The sequence below is a fragment of the Desmodus rotundus genome, chromosome 4 (assembly GCF_022682495.2).
Source record: "Desmodus rotundus isolate HL8 chromosome 4, HLdesRot8A.1, whole genome shotgun sequence".
Taxonomy (NCBI): domain Eukaryota; kingdom Metazoa; phylum Chordata; class Mammalia; order Chiroptera; family Phyllostomidae; genus Desmodus; species Desmodus rotundus.
The window spans coordinates 27,323,886-27,340,678 of NC_071390.1; the positions used below are offsets into that span (position 1 = coordinate 27,323,886).

At 40.3% G+C, this 16,793-nt stretch overlaps 2 protein-coding genes across 3 annotated transcripts in view; one reads left to right on the top strand and one right to left on the bottom strand.

The window, feature by feature from the left end:
* LGI1 (leucine rich glioma inactivated 1) overlaps positions 1–13,496 on the bottom strand; it is a 40,063-nt gene extending 26,567 nt beyond the window's left edge. For both annotated transcript variants that reach the window (XM_053922480.1, XM_024563473.3), the window contains exons 1-2: positions 13,001–13,496; positions 12,544–12,615 (exon numbers count right to left, since the gene is read on the bottom strand). In XM_053922480.1, coding sequence (XP_053778455.1) covers positions 12,544–12,615; positions 13,001–13,467 — 539 coding nt within the window. In that variant the 5' untranslated portion in view covers positions 13,468–13,496. The remainder of the gene's footprint in view (positions 1–12,543; positions 12,616–13,000) is intronic.
* Positions 13,497–13,794: 298 nt separating this feature from the next.
* LOC112307382 (protein FRA10AC1) overlaps positions 13,795–16,793 on the top strand; it is a 62,406-nt gene continuing 59,407 nt past the window's right edge. The window contains exons 1-2 of the mRNA XM_053923036.2: positions 13,795–13,876; positions 15,037–15,263. The gene's annotated coding sequence lies outside the window, so the exon portion shown is untranslated. The remainder of the gene's footprint in view (positions 13,877–15,036; positions 15,264–16,793) is intronic.

Below are 16,793 nucleotides of genomic sequence, written 5' to 3' on the forward strand. Positions count from 1 at the left end.
TAGAATTTTGCTGGAGGAGGACACAGGATATGCACTTATATCTCTCAGCCAACAGTCCCATGAATTCAGTAAGAAAAGGGACCGTGGGAGGAATGAGGAGGATTTTTTTTTCTGCAATAAAAAAAGTATATATGTTATCTTACCAAGAAGGAGATTTAGGAAAACTGTACGTATCAACTATCAATTCCAGGCAGGCAGTAGCTCATTCTTTAAATGATGATTGTTGACTTCCTTAAAGCCTACACTTCAAGGCTCCTGCTGGATTATCTGATTTGGCCTTTGGAACAACTCAGAGTGGTTAGAGAAGGTGTCACTATCTTTTTGACAGAAGGAAAGTGAGGCTCAGAAGGCTATGAAAGGCTTTCTTCAAGGTCATATAGCCCAAGACTTCTGGTCTGCTGCCCTTTTCACACACCAGGTGGCCTCTCAGTTTAGAACCCACATAACGTAACGACATAATGTCCACATTCTGGCAGACAACCGTAACACTGCTCAGCTCATAAGGACTTCAGAAATCTAATTGAATAATAATCCCTTTCTCTGATGAATTGGTTAGTTGATATAAGTAGTCTCAAAGTCACATTAAGATCATGTCAACTTGTATTTTTTTTTCAAGTAAAGAATTAGAAAAATTTGAATGCAGTTTGTGTATTCCACTTATAAATATTAGAAACTCATTGTAGAAATTCTGGAAAACACAGGAAAAGCTTAAAGAAGAAAATAAAGATCACCATAATCATACTACACAAAGATATTGACATGGGTATACATAATACATACATATTTATAAAATTGGGATAATTTTATATTTTTCTGTGTCCTTTTCATGCACCATTTTACCATGAACAATTTCTCATGATAATAAATTTTCAATAATATAATTTTAATAGATGAGTTTTGTTATATCATTTATTTTTGTTGATTCCAACTTTTATTATTATAAACAGTACCATAACCATCCTCTTATACAAATATTTTTCCATATCTCTAATTATTTCCTTAGGAAAGGCCTAGGCTATATTTCTAAAAATAGCATTTTTAGATTAGAGATGATTTTTTAAGTCTCTACTTAAAAAATTTGTACCAAATTACACATTCAAGTCTGAGGGTAAGAATGCCTATTTTACCACATCTTCACCAACATTATTAGTTTTGTTTCTTTGACCAGTTTTGTTTTCTAAGCACTTCTTTATTTTTAAGGGCATAACCTATTATTTTTTTATTTTATTTGATGCTAAGAGTTTTTAACTACTAATTACAATTTGTGTTTTCATTCATAATTTTTTAACACATATAAGTTTTACATCTTTAACAAAGTATATCAACTTCCACTGTGTATTTTTTCTTTGCTTTTATTCTTAAAATGTTCTTTCCTACCTAGAGATCAATGAAATATGACCCACACCTTCCCCCTTTTTAATTTTCTTTTAAAACTTTGACTCTTTAATTCATTTGGGACTTTTATGTATGATGGGAGGTGAGATGTTGCCTTGATTCTTTCTAAAATATTTACCCAAATTTATCTGAAGCCTTTTGTTGAATAATTAATGCCTTCCTCATTTGTTAATGTTGCTTCCTTTAAATGCTTGCCATTTTATTGAGTTTTTCCACAAATCAAATCTTAGATTTATTTATCATTCACAAATTGCTCCCTAATTTATTATTTTGTTTTTATTTTATTTTTATTTACGTAGGATATTAATTTAGTTTTGTGCTTGATTCATATAATTTTATTCTTTCTGATTTAAAATGAAAGTATTTAGAAATATGACTTCACCTCTGTGTAAAGCATCCCGTAAGTTTGGTTAGGTAATAATCTGAGAAGGGAATCCAGAAGCCTGGGTTTCAATTCTCATGTAGGTACGAATCCTCTGTGTGGCCTTGAGCATGTCATTTCCCCTCCCTAAATTGTCAAATGAAAGTTCTAGACTAGACAATTGTTTCGGTCACTTCTAACTTGAAAGATGTATGATTCTATGCTTCGTTCGTGGAACAGCAGTTATGGGCTCTCCATGGGGAGTGGGAGTGCGGAGACAGTTCTACAGATGGCTGCGTGGCAGCAGTTGCCCTGCTGAGAACATCTGTCTGTCTCAAACTAGACTGCTCATCTGGTCACATCACGGGCCTGTGGCTCTAATGACATTCACCTCTTCGGACTCTGCCTAGTCACTTGTGACACCTGTGACATCAGAATTGTCATTGGCTCATGGGTGGCCCGCCTTCCAACCCAAAGCAGATTCTCCTGGCTAAGAAGCAGAGAGAGTTTAGGGGGCTGTCCCATACGATACCCTTCCCCCAGCTCGGTGAGGACCATTCTGGATAAAGAAGAGAAGAGTGGGCATCAGGTTGTCACTTGAAGACTGCATTGATTAGATATAGAATAAAAAATCTAGTTTCTAAGCTTGTTGCTGCCACTTGTGCACATGATGCATTAAGTGGATGAATATACTTCATTAGCTGTTAAAATAAGTATTATAATGACAAAAAGACTTCCTGTAAGATTCTAAGAATTACATGAGATAATGTGCATGAGCCTGTCTCCAATGCTTCTGCTGAAGAATATCTAAGCCAAGACTGACATAAAGTGTCAGGGCTGGAAGAGCCCCTAGATACAGTGAAGGACTTTGGTTTTACTGCTGTGGAAACAGGTTCAGTGAGACTGTCACCTGTCCAAGAGAACTGTTATAGGCATCGCCAAGGAATTAGGCAGCCACAGCGGTGTGTATAAACATGAGCGTGTACACTTCCAGTACACACCTGTGTCTGTATGTTTATACGTGCATATATACGTAGATCAGAGCAAGACACACAGGTTGCAGCTGTTGGAATATTTGGGGGCACAGCTAGAGGGCTTGCCAATTTGTTCAGAGCTGCCTCTGCTTAAATGATTCAGACTCTGGCTGTTACTAATATTCTCCTTTTTTCCAAAAGAATGGGTCTGGTTGAATGATGATTAATAATAGGCTGATGACTCACTTTAGTTAAATGTGCACATTCTAAGCTCAGGTATTGTGTGAATAACTTGAATAATTTACATTTGAATATTTAAAAATATGCTCTCAAGATAGGAAAGCATTAAAATAGGAAGCATCACACAGAAGCCTATTATTTCACAGTTCTTTTTTACTCTAATTCTTGAAAAACATTTTCAGTGTAATTCAGCTGATCCTTAAGTCGACCACCACCTCTTCAACCTGGGTGACAGGGAATAAATAACCTTACTTTAGCTCCGCATAAATCTGCGGTGGGGGGAGCCACAGAGAGATATGCAGTTCAACTCCTCTTTTTAATAGTTGAAGGTAAGGCCTGCAGAAGTTAAGTGACTTACTCGAGGTCTCATCTTTTGTCAGCAGCAGGGCCAGGATGAGAATGTAGGTGTTAGATTTGCAAAGATTCCCTTAGGAATATTCTTGGCACGCACACCAGCAAAGATTTGAGCATGGCCCTACCCCTTTGGGTTTATAGTCTAGTCCCTCTCATCCCAGGACAAACCTTTCCTTTCTGGGAGTTGGCATAACTAGTAAACAGCCCATCTCCTAGTGTCGTTTACGAATTCAATCTGTATTGTCCTGGTCCTGGAACACTAAGAAGAAGGGACTTAACTTTTATGTAACATCTATTCTGTACTAAGCCTCATCTTTAGCAGCTTGCCATCTATGAACTATTTTTAATCCTCAAATGAACACTATAATGTAGGTTTTATATTCTCCACTTAAAAATATAAAGAACACTGAGGTGAGAGGGGTAAAAGTAATTTGAAGCTTGTAACTGGCAGAGCTACAGATCTGTGCTCAGGCATGCTCTTGCCACGGATGGCTGAAAACTGTCATGGGCGAGGCTGGGCTTACTTTTCCAGTCTCATCAGATCTGCCCAGTATCTGCTATAAATCTAGAGGAGCTTTGCCCAGTAGTTCCAGACTGTATTCCCTGGAATACAAGCCCTTTATGGGGTTGAAAGTTGTTTTTTTTTGCATAAACAAACAAGTAAATAGTAAATAAATAAATTTGGGGAAGTGGGTAAGTGAAGTTAATTGGGGTTTTTAATTACACAAATCTTTGTATTCTTAAGTATTAATAAAATGAAACTCTTCAAAAGGAAACTAAATACGTAGTTTCCCAAACTTACTGATAATGGGGTCTTTTTATCTTTGAGCTTTATACAGAATGAATATTCCATGGGACTCAGGGAATTGTTTGTTTAGCCATATGAAAAATAGCTGTGATGCAATCTGCTCCAAACAAAAGCAGTGAGATTGTAAATTTAAGCTCAGGGGTCTTTTATGTTGAATGGTCTGCCAGTGATAGTCTACTTCCTCCGAAAGATGGAGTGTCTGCTGGGAGGTCCCCAAAGATACAGTATGTGCCAAGCTGCTTGACCAGATGGTTACCAGCCTGGTGGTGCCTGGGTTCCAGATATCACACTTAATGAACCTACACTAACAGAATTGTCAGAGTTACTCCTTATAGGGAGATAGATGGTTTAAAATAGTCTTTAAGATGGGTTTCTTTCTACCTGCCTAAGCTCTGCTAGCAAGACTTTCTAGAACAGGTGATATATGAATAATTAAGCTAATAAATAAAATGATTACCAAAGGCATAGGTTCCCCAAGTATGGTCCACAGAACCAATATTGCATGGGATTTTAAGAAAAGTGAAACAACATAAAATAAGTCCAAAGTCTTTTCCATGCCAAGGTGCGTTGTGAATAGCCACGCAGGAATAGAATGTACAGTTTTCCGAATTTTTGTGAGCACAGAGTCCTTTTCTTTCAGGACGACTGTTTAATAGGACACAGGTTTAGAAAACATTGGCCTAAGGTGTAACTTTAAAGTAAATAAGTCCTTTCCTTTTGCTCTTTTCCTCTCTCTGACCAGAGCTTACACATGCAAATGAGAGTTTAATCCTGGTGCAACTACAAGGTCTTGCCAGCAACGTTCCCACTCTTTCAAAGGGCTTTTGAAACTCCCTTTCAGGAGTTGTCTCCAGGAATCGGGACAGTCTCCTGAATACCCTCGGTAATGGCAGAGGCTGACCCTTTAAAAAAAAAGTTGATTTGGGGGACAAAACTATACAGAGTCAAACCCAATGATTCATGTTCAAAAGGAAGTAAAAACGAAAGTGGTTAAATTGAGGCTGTGCCACTTACTAGGGGTGTGACATTGTCTAACTCTTCTATGACCCAGTACTTTACCTGCAAAATGGAGGTGATCATACCCCCTCATAGTGTTATTGCAATGGAGAAATAAAAAGTGAGTTATATAAAGTGCTTAGCATCAGGCAATATAAAAATGGCAAATGACCTCTTAACAAAACTTCACTTGGTTTTATTGCACAGCTTGTAAACTGACTGTGGACAATTCTCAAGGAAGGATCTAGAAAAATTTAGCATGGAAGCACAAGTGGGAAGAATCTGTGACGTCCTACAAGGAGTTCTCTGCAAGTCAGGAGTTCTTTGTACATATAAATTCTAGCTTGTTTTATTTTTTTAAAGTCTTGTTGCTTTTTAATAACATTTTACACAGGCAAACACCTGCCATCTTGCCAGGTAAATGGGCCCCAAAATTCCTTTTTAACCCTTGCCCTGTGGGAGGAACCCTGAGGCATTGTTTTGTCCTCACCCACCGTGGGAGGTCCTGGTAAAGTCCCAATGGACCTGCTTGGGAAACTGAATAGGAACTTCAAACAGCCAATTTCATACTATGAAGCTTTGTCAATTAACAATCTAATTTACTGGTTTGTTAGGATTAATACAATCAGTTGTGTCCATTTCCTTAACAAGGCCATTTTCTATATTATACTAAAATAACTCTGTTTGTAAAGAGAATATAATATAATAGAATTTTAAGCTAGGAAAAGACCTTAGTTAATTAAATGTGAAGCCCTCAGATGCCAACTTATGTTTTGTTTGGTCTTTATCTTATTTCAAAATCTGCTTCCAGACTGCTGCCTTCCCCTGAAAATTAGAAAATATGGCCCCCCGCCCAGTACCACGTTCTCGCCAGCAATGCACTGCTGGGGCCGAGGATGTCATTTTTAGACTCGATGTGTCTTCTCTGGCTTACTGCAGTCACTGCCATTCTCTATTGTATTACACCCAGCAGGAAACCCAGCTGTTTCCTGCATCTACCTGACCACCTCCACCCTCACTGGCATTTGATTTGGGACCCATAATTTAATCTAGCTCTGGTATTTTACACATGTAACATCTGAGGCCCAGGGATATTTTGTGACCAACCCAAGGTCACACAGCCCATTATTAGCTGAACTGGATTTCGAACCCATGTCTACTGACTTCTAGTTCAGGCCTTTTACCATCCTACTACAGAACCACTCACCTGAAGACTGGTCAGTGCTAATTATTTTAAACAAAATCTATATGTTTTACACAATGTGGTGCCAGATGTTTTTTTCATGAGGAAGAAGTGAGAGGGTTCTGTTTTCCCCTTTTGCACTACCCCCCAAAGGGTAAATAGTTCACATTTCCTGTGAGAGGTGTTTGAAGGAGAGACTTCGTAGCAGGTTCTATGGAGACATATGTGTGGTACAGCAAAATTTTAAAGTTGGGACTGTAGGCAAACCCAGCTTGTATGATCAGATGCTAATCTGATGTTATAGTTGTTTAAATTAAGGCGATTTTCAGATATTATAATAAAAGCTAATGTTTATCAAGTTATAGGAACTGTGCCAAGCACTTTACAGGGATTGTTCCATTTAATACTTACTGTAATCTTGTCAATAGGTACCATGGTTATATCCTGTATTGTAGACGCACATAATGAGGCTTGATCAAGCTTGCCCCAAATCACAGAACTAGAGCGGGGACGTGAACCCATGTTTATCTGACCACAAAAACTTTGTGTTCTTTGCTACTTGCCACATTGCCAGCCACTTGGGTTGGCCATTTTGATGTCACAGCTCTCATTATAAAGCCTCTGCAATCATTTTGTAGCCTGTATCAGCCCCCAAATCAACAATTGGCAAGCACTGCCATCATCACCAATCAACTGAGTACCATTCTGAACAAAAGAAGAAAGCTTATCAAGACTACCTTACAATACTTTCCAATACAGGGAAAACATAATTTACCTTTTCAGGGATCACTGCCAGCTTGGGGCTATCATATCAAGGTGGGAAGGGGAAGATGCCACTTATCTTTGTGTCCCTCACAAAACCCAGTGCTGTGCCAGCTACACAGTAGGACCCCACAATGTGTTTGCTAAAATGAGAGGCTTCTGATTTCATTTTGTTACTGCTTGCAGCTAGCAGCAGTAACAATGAATACAATGAATAAATGCTGATTTTAGCTAAGCAAATATAATTCAGTCAAAAAGGAAACTATCTTTGTGTTAATGGAATTTTTTTCATCTTCATGATGCTTACTTAACCACCATGCCCTTTGGCTGTCCTGTCAGACTGGAGAAGTGGGGAATTCTACCCTTCACAGGAGCAACTAGTCAGCCTCCACAATCAAACGAAGAACCTAAGAGGCTAAACACACAATACAATCATACAGATGAGGTACAAGTATTACAGACTTGTACACTGGAAACCTGTATGATTTTATTAAGCAATGTCACCCCAATAAATTTAATTAAAAAAGAATCTAAGAGCCTCAATATTATTTTTTACATGCCAAAGGCATATAGGAACTCAGAGCAGGACAAAAGACATTCAGGCAGTGGGTCTACAAACAGGCTTTGGGTGTTTTGCCTTTCGAGTTCTGCTACCCTGGAAATCTCTGTTGAAGAAGGTTATAACACCATAACGTTATAAGTAGATATCCCTTCGCATTTTCTTTTTTGTTCAGCTCACTTTCTAGACCTCCAAAGTATTAGTTCCTGTGAAATATAACAGCAAGACCAAACATAAGAGTGTGAACATAACCAAGACTATCTACTAATAGGAAAACAGTAGTTTTAGTATAAAATCTATGAAAACACAGCTTGAATTCAACAAATGTATGATAAGCAAGGTCTAGGCTTGCAACATCCAGGCTCCTGCCTAGGAGCTTAACTATTGATAATCCTTCATGAGAGACGTAGGCAGATATAGCACAAATAGTTCTAATAAATGACAGAAAGTACTAGATACATCAACAAAGTCCATAGAGCTTGAGAAAGCAGAGATAAGGGAAGGAGGTACCTCAGTCTGTTTGGAGCTTGGTGTGTGTGTGGTGTCAATATTATGAGAGATGACCTTGACCCTGGACAAATTGCCAAATTCTATTAATGTCCACTCAGGTATTCAGACTTTCTGTTTCTAGGGACCTATTCATTAAAGGCTTCCAAGCATGAGGGTGACATGGTGAGATCTGTATTTCAGGAAGGTAACACAAAGTGGGGTGAGTTAGATGGGAACCAGAAGTAGGGAGACCAGCGCAGAAGCTCCCCCCACAGTCTGTGACACAGTGAATGCAGCCATGGCCCTAAAGTAAAGAGGGTGGCAGATTCTCCTGCTATTTGAGGTGAGACTTGTCCAGTTGGAAGTGGACAGTGAGGGAGAAGGGGTAGGTGACTCCTAAGTTTTTTGCCTGAATAATTATAATGAAATACTTTCAGAGAAAGAATGAAATACTTTCAGAGAGAACATGTGTCATACAGGGCTGGTTTATACAGTCACAACAATTAATTAAAAGGTTAAAAATCAGAGTTATGGATCACTGGGCAAATGGTAGGCAAAACAGCCTAGATGACTAAAATTTTTACCACTTGGTGCATTGTGGGGGCATCAGCTGGGCACAAACTAAAACATGTTCATCCATAACCAGCTAATAATTCCTCTAGAATCCTCTTAGGTGATAGGTCTGGCTTGAGTAGTCATTGAAGATTGCTACATTTTTCTTACATTTGTAATATAAGGAGGAATAGAAAAAGAGGCCAATCACTGTAAAGGTGAGATAGGCCATGGATATTTTTTCCTGGACAAATCATATTTTGAAGGACTTAAGTATAAAGCCTTAGTAAGAATGGACTTACTCTTATCTGTTCATGTTATTAGAACTTTCATTTTTAGTTTTTGATGTCTTGTGGACTATGTACTTAAGTGCTGGCTGTGGATTAATAAAAGAAATAATAATCCCCGCCCCCCAAGGATCAGTTCTATTGCTTCAAACAAGATAAAATTCTCACTGGAATAAATAGAAATTTTTCTGGCCACACTGAATTTTTATACAGAGATTTTTTAAAGCATCATACCAACACCAACCCTGTAATTTACTTCTTGCAAATAGAACTCCCTTAAGGGTTGGAGGCATTGAGGTTATTAAAAATTTTATAAACAAATGACAATGTAGCCATGTTTTATACTGTTAAATTTGAATTTTACTTTTGTAATGAGTCAATATCATTGGGAACTTCAGTCTGTAGTTGAGAAGAACAGGGCTGTAATGTGTGAAAACACATTTATTTCTGTAAATTACATTCACTACAAGCATCACTCCCTGTCACGAAAAGCAGACTAGAGTGAGTAATTGTTCTCATTGGTTATGCTTCACAACTGGCCCTGTGGGACACATCAATGAAACTGCATTTTCTTGGGAAAGGTTTTGTTGCTGTTGTTTAAAACAATAAATTAGATATTAAAAAATATGTTTTATAAAACTAATCTGATGAATTTTTACTGGATAATTTTATTCTTTGTCTCCTATCTCTACCATGCGGGAGCTTTTGTTTTTCCTTGTTCTCCAACACACACTGCCAGCCATGCCTTCCCCAGTGTGTAACTTAGGGAGGAACCGTGTCTATTTCCCTCAGTACCCCAGGCTGACATTTCAAAAAGTACTTCTCATCAAGTCTCTACAGAAGTTCTGAAAAAGCATTTGGGGCCATAATGAAATTATCAGGTTATTAGGGTGGGTGATAGGAATAGAACATTTCTGTTCCCTGTTCAACAACAGGCAAGAAACCAACTGCCTTTGTATGCCAACCAAGCAGACTTGCTTCTGAAGTTTATCACTTCACAGGACATGACAGGTCAGTTTGGTAACCTGTGGTCACAAATGCCATTAGAATTCAAACCCAAAGCAACGGCTGGTGTGACCCAGGCCTGAGCCGATAGCAAAAATCATGCAAAGCAGATTAAGGCCCCTTGGTCATTGCTCTAATGGGGGTTGGTGGCTTATGTGGGGTTTTCGGAGCCCTGGATTGCTCTGTGCCACAGAAAAACACTTCTTGTCTGTGAACTATCCATTTCTACCATTGTTATGATTACAGCACAGTTCATATTTGGAAGCTTAGCATTTATTTCCCCTGTGAAAATGAGCTATTTAGACCCTTTCCTGAGGATGGGAGGAAGCAGAGAACATTGGGCAGAAAGAATGGGGAGCCAAATCTTTAGGAAACAGGGTCCTAGAAATTAGAGATGATATTTGACCCCTGACAATTTTGCATAAGATCAGCCCTGGCATAAATCTTCCATGTGGAAGTTAGCCAATGAGTTAAGTCAGGACATACAGAGCAAGAATTACTCTCCCTTTTGTTATTTCTGAAACCCGAACTGCTTTTAGAAATAAGGCTGGAATGTTCCATAGGAACTCGGAGTATGGGACACAGGGGCATGGCACACACTCTGTGTGGGCTATTTAAAAACCAGTTCCTTGGCTTCCCTCTGTGATTCTAAATACGTGTAATCACATTACCCTGCAGCAGCCGGGAACTATTTCTATAACATTGTCCAGCATTTGTGCTCGCTGGGGCCCGGTCCACCCAGCAGAAGAAAAGTGGAGATGTGCTCACCGATTAGGCCCATCGATTCAGGCTTTTGGTGTCACAGTTAAGGCCATCTAGTGTCAGAATGTGAGTAGTATGTGTCCACTGAGACCTCTTGAATTTTAAGAACTGATCTATTTATCCTGGGGGAAAGAGGTGACTTAGCTTAAGAAAAGGATGCTTCTTAAATGAGCCATTTATGTACCTAACAAATAAACAATATAAGCATCATTTATCATTTTATCAGGTACAACCAAATCTTATTGTAGGGAAGAATACCAGCATTGGAGACTGACACTTCACGTGCTAACGACTATGTATTTTGGATTTGTTTGATGTGCTAATACTTCCCCTAATCATGCTATTAGCCATCAGTCAAACACATAAGTCCCTTAGGAATATTCTTCTCAATTGTTAATCACTCAAAGACATTAGCTAGTAGAAAGACATTAGCCAACACTGTTACATAATGTCAAAACACCTGATCAGGTTTGTGATTTAATAAAAGTCAAACCAGTTTTGGGATTTCACATAGATAAAACAATAGGTTAAGTGATTTCTTTTTTAGCTAGCTTTATGTTAAAATTTTTAAACCTACCATTTATAAATGTGTAACCATTTGACCCTATGCCAAACATTTTATCTACTAAAATCTTATTTATCTCTGATAAAAATCCTTCAATGTGTCATCACCTCCATTTAACAGATGAGGAGACTGAGGTTCAGGGAAGTTTAATCATTTGCACAAGATTTCTAGTTTCTAGTGGGTGGTGCGGTGAAATTGACACACAGGTCTGTTCAATTTCAAATCCATATTGTTTGGCTCTGTGTATATATATATATATATATAACCTCAGACTGCCAAAATGGCCAATTAAGGCAAGAAAACAAAAACAAACAATTGCCCACCCCCCCAAAGAAAACCCAAAAAAACCTTGGATCCTGAATCATGCAGGTAAGATAACCAAAACTCAGTTGATCAACTTGGCTAATTCCCTTCTGGGAGGATGTTAGCTACAACCCCAGTCCTGCCTGCCACCCGAGCACAGGACACCCAAGCACAGGGAACCTCTTGACTTCCACATGGTCCTACTCTGAGAACTAGCACTCCAATAGCCAAAGATTACACGTCGGAAAAAAATTATACGTGTGACATTATGCCTGTAGGGAGCTCTGAGTCAAATATTATTTTTTGACTATTTTGAGACATAGACTGAGTATGTAGTTCCCTCATGGCTAACTCAAAACACACGGCAAAGACTAATCCTTTGCACTGTCCTATATTAATATTTTCCTTCCCTCCTTGTAAAGGGACTAGTTATAAATTAGGTAAGATTAGAAAACAATCTCTTTGGAATCAATCTTTTAAGGAATTACCTAGAAAGAACCAAGATTTTCCCCCCCACATGGTAAATCATACAGAGTAGCAGCCTGCCCCGGATCCCCGGGAGACAACATCTTGAGCACACATGTTATGCTGGGTTCTGTATTGACTAATTCAGAAACTCCAGGGCAAAATAACCAAAGTTCCCAAGTCAAAAATGAAAGTAAAATAGTGGAATGGAATTGGAGTCACTGTTGCAACGTTTCCACAACTTCATAAATACCCATGAATGTAGACAGCATTACAGGTTAGCAAATTTACCACGGCAAGAATCAACCTGCACCTTTGGGGTCAAGTTGCCAAAAAAACCATGGACCTCTCACTTTACTGATATTCTTTTTCTTCCAAGAAATACAATCACATTCGACAAAATTAATGTTAAGATTGTTTTACTAGAGGGCTTATCCAAATATATGCTATATTAAAAATAGTCATGATATAAATATTTCTCACAAGAGCTGCAGCGATGGTGTGAATAAAAAACTCCCTTCTGAGATTTCAGTAAAACCAGATCTCACAAAGGATCTGAAAGAAAACAAACAAACACACAGACACACAGAGAGACACACACACAAAACAAACCTTATGTTAATCCGGTTTAGCAAAACAGTCAGTATTTTGACACTATTTTATGAAGTACGATACTGTTCCTTCCCAGATGAAGTAGGAGAAATGAATCTGCTACAGGTTTCTCATAATAATGTTCAGGGGTGGGGGGCATCTAAACATGTTCCATAGCAGCTAATAAAAATCAAAATTACTAATGCAGCAAAATGTTAGCACTGTCAAATGGCCAAGGGTGCAAGAGGAATCTCTCTCCAAGCCCTTCTACCAGAAAATACAAAGCCCCAAATACACCGGCTGGAATTTTTAAATCGTAAATTAGATAGCAAATGCTTACGGGCCTTACAATGAGATAACATCAGGAGGAACGGTGCGTGGAATGGCTCTGGCATTCTCACATAAAGCATTATCTTTGGTACAAGTACACACGGCAGGACATTTTGGCTTCGCTGGTTTCTTCCCCTCAGTCAGCAAAAGCGCAGATAAGAGACATAGGAAATAAGCAATTCTTTTCAGGGGGATGCAGGCATTTCCCATCCTTTGGCTTCTCTCTGATTCCATGCAGTCGAAAAAATCTCCCCAAACATGAACAGGGCTTCTGGAATTCAGCTGGTGATTGTCTTGCTCTGAGACCAGGTCACATAGGAGTCCACCCTTTTCTTTTGCCTCTGTATCTCTGCTTTTCAAAACAGGGACCTGCAGCTGATTCGCGAGAGGCTCCTCGCTCCAGCAATGCACTGCTCGGGGAAGAGACCTGTGAGGTGCTGCGAGATGGGAGGGATCCAACTGCTGGAGGAGAGAGCCGACTTGCATCACCAGGAAAACACTGAGCACAGACCAGCCTTCGAAGGCAAAGTGAAGTGATGTAACAAAATAAACAGCTTTCTGCTTGCACCGGGAGGCCCTTTAATTGTTACCAAAAATAGGACTGCATTATGTCTTATTAGTGGGTGGGTGGGCGGGTGGGTGTCAGCCGTCATCTTGCATCCAATCTCGGCAATCTCAGAAACCTCTGGGAATTTGCTTTTCATGTGGCAAACAACCTAGTCAGAAAAACTGGTTTGGGAGCCAGCTCTGGCTGGGAAAATGAAGTTAAATGAAACTCTCTCCCTCTGCAGCATTTGGCATAAACCTTGGTCTTTCTTGCTGAGTTCACCTGACTGATGGCATCGTTGAAAGACAAAAAAGAACTCATAGAGAAGGTGACTTTCGGGGAATGAATGTGAGTAAATACTTTTCTGACACTTATCAACAATCATGAATTATTGGTTTTCATAGTCCCCCCCTCCCCCCCACCCCCACCCCAATGTACAAGCCATTCCCATGAGGGAGGAAAATAGAAACATAGATTGGCTCTCTGCATAATCCACCCTCCGTGCTTCTGGAACTCTCTCTTCTTTAACAGTAGCACCTAAAACCGGAAGGAACTCCCTGCCAGCAGGAGGCAGCCAACTTTGGCTTCTCAGGGCTTTGAAAAAGGCCAGGCTTAGCCCAGGAGGCTGAGATAGGGTGGGGAAAATGCTGGACCAAGAGTGGGAGACCTTGCTTTGAGGTCCCAGTTCTGCCATAAACTAGGTGATGTCTCTGTCTATTCCCCTGTGTGTCAAATGGGGAGGATACTATAGATGTTCTAGAAATATTACAAACAAAAAGTCAAAATGGTAGGGTAGCCCTGGCCAATGTGGCTCAGTTGGTTGGAGCGTTCGTTGTCTGGTGGACTGAAAGGTTGTGAGTTCAATTCTCAGTCAGGGCACATACCCTGGTTGCCAGGCTCATCCCTGGTTGGGGCACATGAGAGAGGCAACTGATGGTGTTCTCTCTCTCTCTCTCCCTCTATCTCTTTCCCTCTCTCTCTCTCTCCCTTCTTCTCTGTCAAAAAGCAATGAAAAAATTTCCTCAGGTGAGGATTAAAAAATAATTTTTAAAAATGGTAGGCTAGACTACTGCCGTATTTGATGGAAAAGAGTATGCACCTTTGGAAGTGGAAACTCTTTTAAAGAAGAATAAATAATAAATAAAGTGCTAGCATTGGGGCATAGCAGTATAGTCCAAGAGCTTGGGGAGACTCTTAGGGTGGAGAAAGAAGAGGAAAATAGACTCTTACTCCTGTTACCATGCTGGAGGTGGCCATCCTTCAAGCTGGCCCAGGAGATATTAATCCATGATCTTTTCTCTCTCAGCTTCTCAGACTGAAAATAGTTAAAGGATTTTTTGAGCAAATGTGTAATAAGGACATAAATTCGTCCTACTTGGGAGCTTGATGCATTGACAGTCTACCCGTTCCCTCCCGTAGCATGCCCCACACTTACTCATTTAAGTCTGTGAGGGGAGGGCAGTGGTAGTCTGTTCATTCTTGTGGTTGACTGTTATCCGTTTACCCAGAGAACTGGAGGCTCCATGAAGGTAGAGACCCTGCTGTGAAGCCAATGCCTGGACAGTGTCGAGCGTGCGGTGAGCAGCCCACATGCCCTCGCGGGCGGCAATAGAGTATAAAGGCTCTTCTGGTCTGGACGCGCTCATCCAGAGAAATTTCAGATCGCACCTCAGAGTTATATAGTAAATGGATCTGACAGCTCCCTGAAGAAGTAATAAGTGAGCTGCATTCCCAGGTAAGTGGGAATAAAAGAGAGGGTTGGGGAGAACATTCCAGGGTTGGAGCGAATAGCATATGCAAAGGCCTGGCCACAACCTGGCCGTGACCCTGGAGAACAATGGGAAACCTCTGGAGTGTTTGAGGAGAAGAGTGATATAATCTGGTTTGTGCTTCAAAAGGACCAGTAGATTATTATAATTAAGTCAGTTTTTGAGGGTTTGTAAATATAATTTTTACAGAAAAGAATAAAAAACTCAGTCTGAGAGAAGTAATAATTCTAGAATGGATTCTACTAATGCTTCACTGTCAAGGACTCTCTGAAGGGAGGGAATTATCACAGGGTTCTTAGAAACCGTGACCTACGGGAAAGCCCCACTTGAAACAGTAAAAGTGTCACTTAACAGTTGGCTGCAAGTCAGTATTTTCTGCTTCAAGTACACAGTGGAAACTTGCTCCATAAAATAATTCTGTGGTGAAAATTTTATAGAGGATCATTTTTATTCAGATGATCACCCACCCCCTGAGTTATCTGATTTGTAAATGATGTGTTTTGTGACTATAAAATGAAGACCCCGAGAACTTTCAGGACCTCAGGATTCTCAGATCCAGTCCCCACATGCTACAAATGGGGAGCGGCAGAGCCACCACTCTGCATGGGGTGACACTGGCAGACACTTGGTTAAAGTGATGGGTGTAGTCAAACAGGATAATTCCCTCCCTGTGTTGCACTGCTTGATCAGCCCTTGGCTTTGTGCTCTGTGGACACTCTCAAAGCAAGGGTGAGTGAGTGGTCTTTCAAACTATGCACTTCACAGCTGTATTTATCTGGTGGTTCAGTTGGTCAGTTTAAGTGGAAAAAAGACCATGGTGGGGGAAGGGGGTGGAGGGGACAGCAGGGAGGACTCAAAGGACAAATTACAATGGGCATTCTGAAAAAACAGTGACTTTTTCTTTTTCTATGGCATTTAAGCCCAGACTTGAATTCTCTATTCAATGAAAACACCCACTGAGATCAGGCAGAATGTTAACTGTGTAATGCAGAATGATGGTGGTCTGTTAAGGAGGAGAAACCACTTCCAAGCTCTAGAATTGGGCCTGAGGAGGGGACTACAGAGGGGAGGGTAAATTGTTATACTGAAGTCCTGAGGGGCCTGGGGATGGGGTTCTATTGCTGATGAAGCTTCCCTTCCTGACAAATCCTCCTCTGGAAGCCCTGGTAAGGCACAGAGAGGATATGGGAAGTGGGAGAGTGGAAGCTTAGGGGTTTCCACCCACTTGAAGGCCTTTAGATAAGGTTTGGCACCCCACCTGGGGTTTTCGGGAGAGGGGCATAGAAAGGATAAAAGCAGAGCTGGAAGGAGGCCCAGAAAGGCTGGAAGGCCTTGCCCAAGGCAGCTCACCACCCAGTCCCAGTTGTAGAGGAGTGGCTGAGCCTGTCCAGGGCTGGCTCTTCCCTTTGCCAGCCATGTGACCATGAGCTGGCTACTTAACCTTTCTAAGGCACTGTTTTCTCCTTTGTAAAATGAGGATAATCATAGTATGTGTC